Source organism: Buceros rhinoceros, unplaced genomic scaffold, assembly GCF_000710305.1.
Source record: "Buceros rhinoceros silvestris isolate BGI_N320 unplaced genomic scaffold, ASM71030v1 scaffold18618, whole genome shotgun sequence".
NCBI lineage: Eukaryota > Metazoa > Chordata > Aves > Bucerotiformes > Bucerotidae > Buceros > Buceros rhinoceros.
Genome location: NW_010425328.1, coordinates 900 through 4389, shown reverse-complemented (window position 1 = coordinate 4389; position 3490 = coordinate 900). Strand labels below are relative to the sequence as shown.

Genomic DNA, 3490 nt, shown 5'->3' with positions numbered 1-3490 from the left:
GGTTCCTGGGGTTGGGTAAGCTCAGGAGGCAACACGGCGTTGATTTTTGAATAAAACAAACATAGCTTGTTTTTCCAGTTCACTGGATGTGGTTTAATGCATTAAGTTTTACTACTGGGCAAGGAACAACCTCTTTCTCCTTCAAACCGAGAGCAAAACTGGTTTATTTTGCCAGTGCTGCTCTGTGTTCAACAGCCGTGACAGCAGTTTCAGTGGGCCAGGAGCCTCCTCCTCACGGCGCCTGCCTGCTGACCTTTAATTTCCCGCTGGGATTTAACACCATCTCACACGCTGTGTCCGTGGGCGGTTTTGGTTATGCTCGCAAAGCTCTGGCCTTCCCGTGTTTTCCAAATGGATATTGAGCCACCTGATCCCGTGCGTGCACGAGGTCTGTCAGCAGTCTGGCAGCAGTCACCCCCTGGACACGGCCCAGGAGGGAGCACGGTTTCTGGACGCCGCTCACAAACCAGCAAAGGCTGCGGGAGCCACACCGTGAGGAACAAAAACAGGCCCGTACACCGTTGCATTAAATCAGCACCCACTGACCGGGCAAGAGTCTGGAGAGCAAACGGCTCCCGCTGCCCCAGCACCGACACCATGCCCAGCGCTGCTGGTTCACCAGCTCCCGCTGTCGTCTGGCCCAAGAATGTCCGTGCAAGAAAAGGTTCTAACTGTGTATTAACAGCGTCCAGGAAAAACAGGGAGAACGGCTACGCCAGGAGCCCACTTTCTCTGTGTTAGTTCACCATATAGTTTAATCTTAGTAAAACCCCACTGCATACAGGTCACAAACAGGGAGTGCTTTTAGGGCCGGCTTGGGAGATCTGGGCTTATCTCCCTACCTGGAAAGTGGGTGGTGTCTGCACATAGGGTAAATCCTGTGAAATGCAACACGTGGCGGCTGCGGGCAGTTGTGTTCACTCCAGATCCAGCTCCAGCTCCAGGTTTGGCAGGGCCTGCCGCAGGATGTGAGCGGTGCTCTCCTTCTGCCTGATCCCAGGAAGGTCACTCAGATACAGATACTCAAGGTTCCTATAAATATTTAAGAAGGAAACTCAGCCACCACTCTCAAACTGTTGACACAGAAACTAGACAAGGGATTGTTCTACTGTCGTTATTTGAGTATTTCAAGGTTACTGGTTCTAATGGAGCGTTTTTTTTTTTTAAGTGGGTGGTTCAAGCTTTTAGCTCACCTAAAAGTTTTCAGCTCACTTGAGTTCAGTCCTTCTGTACAGCTCAAAAACAGATCCTGGACCACCCACATCATGAAGCTTCCTTTATATTACATAGCATTTAATATCTCAAGTGCAATATACTCTTCAATAATTTTGATAGCAATTTAATAGAAGTTATTTTAATGTAAATAGTAGAGTAACAGAGAAGGTCCTTAGAGATAGATAGCTTTTTGTAGGGTGAAATCCTGGTCACCACATCACCCAGACGTTCACAGACGCCCGTAACTCCACGTAACACAAAGCAGTTCCACATCACTCTAAGTAAAGTTCAGTAAAGCAGCTACGGACGCGCTTCAGAGCTATGGTCTTCCCCCACACTTGCAGGAATCCATCCCGTGCCATCCCCACCAGGCTGTCCAGCCCAAACCCAGCCCTCCCACAGCCCCTCAGGCAGCCAGACCAGCTCGGGAACACTCGGACTCCAGCCCTGCCAGTCACCACGATCCCCCAGACCGCGGCGGGGTAACGGGAGGCGCCGCAGCTCACGTACTTCAGCTTGTGAAGCGCGATGACGCCTTTGTCTGTGACGTTCCCACAGGAAATGATCTGCAGCTGGAGGAGGCTCCTCTGGAGGTTCTTGGTCTCGCTGAGCCTCTGCAGACACTGGTCCTGTATGTAAATACACTTCTGCAGCTTGATTTCTGTGACGTGCTCCAGACCATCTGGAAAGCCAGAAATGAGCGTCTGCTGCAGAGCACCAGGAACGCCCCGCCCTGGCTGCGGAGCGCTCACCTGAGTAACTGCCCCCAAAGCCACACAGCAACGTGCTCCTTGATACAGCAGGACAACAAATCTCCAAAGTCCCTTTGCAGGACTTCAGATACACCAGGACCCCAGGGCTTGTATCCTTTTGTAAGAGTCTGAGCACAAGGCACAAAAAAACTCTTCAAGTTTGGGTGCTGATCAACGATTCTGCCTTAGGAACATACTAATGGAGGGAATTCCCGGTCCCCTGCCAACACAAAAATAAAACGGCCCGTTCCTTGTTTTGTTTTTTATTTAAAGGAGACCTGAAATGCTTTTTAAATCTCGTTTTTCTAAGAAACAGCATTTGCAGGGTTTTTTTGTCTTGAAGACATGGTAAATGCCTGGAGAACACGTAGCAGTATGGCTTCAGGCACCCCAGCCATCACCTGCCTTAGGGGAAACAGAACGTTTCAAGCAGCGCTTTTTGCTGGCAGCTACTTAACCGTGACTGGACACAAGGGCAGATCTCTGTCACACTTAGCGCTACCACCACTTCAGGGAGGGGCTGAGCAAGTTCCCCATCCCTCTCTGCTCCACACCACACCTCCAGCAAAACCTTAGACCTCCTGAGTATTTGTAGAGCCATTTTAAGGGGAAAAAAATTCAAAAGGTTCCTCTCTCTCTCACTACAGCCTGGCACAGTGACCCAGCTATTGATGCAACCGAAAGAGCTGAGGTTCAGTGTCATCTGGCGCGTTACCCAAATAGTCAAATCCTCGGTACATGATGCAGGAGTCGGTGGCGTTGATCGCTTCTATCTTGTATCTCCCCAGGGGCCCCGTCGGGAGGCCGTTGTAGTCCTGCTGCCACTTCTGAGAGCCCTGATAGCGCACCAGGGCCCCGCACCGCAGCAGCCACTCCGAGGCCGCCCTGTCGGGGCCAACGGCCTGTATGCGCTCGTAGTCCACCCTGCCGAGACAAAAAGGGCGAGCACACGGGCTCTGTAACGCAGCAGGTTCAGCCGCTTCACCTTAATAATAGTCCACAGCAAATACTGGGTTATGTGCCTGGTAAGGTGTCAGAAAAGTAAGAATTTACTGGCGTTATTTGGATCATTCTGGTGCTTAATCAGTCTGCTGTGAGGGTTTTTTTAACTTAAGTGGCAGATGGTTTTGGTAAAGGAGAACAGAAATGTGACTTAACCCATCTCATTGTTCCCTTCCATGTCTGTAAGGAGAGAGGGAAGACGCCTTTCTCTGCTCAGAAAAAGGCTTTACAACAATTGCAGATTTGTCTCCCAAACATGTTTTTCTTAAAGAAGAAGCTCTCATTGCCTGTCACACGTAGGTCATTCCTGAAGCCTTTTTTTGACAATAATTACAATCTTTCAAAAGGACACACTTCAGCAACTAGTTAAAATCACAGAACCCCAGACTGGTTTGGGCTGGGGGGACCTGCCGAGCTCCCCCAGCGCAACCCCTGCAGGGAGCAGGGACATCTGCACCCAGAGCAGGGGGCTCAGAGCCCCAAGGGCCAACCTGACCTGCCATGGGGCCAGCGATGGGGCT

The 3490-nt window shown here is 50.8% G+C and overlaps 1 protein-coding gene across 1 annotated transcript; it reads right to left on the bottom strand.

Moving 5' to 3' along the window:
• Positions 1-917: 917 nt before the first annotated feature.
• Positions 918-2891, bottom strand: ATP5S (ATP synthase, H+ transporting, mitochondrial Fo complex, subunit s (factor B); the record flags this gene model as incomplete). Its single annotated transcript, XM_010141111.1, has 3 exons — positions 918-1032; positions 1726-1897; positions 2683-2891. Coding segments are annotated over 3 exons (496 nt in total), but the record flags the coding sequence as incomplete, so codon positions are not given.
• Between the last annotated feature and the right edge of the window lie 599 nt (positions 2892-3490).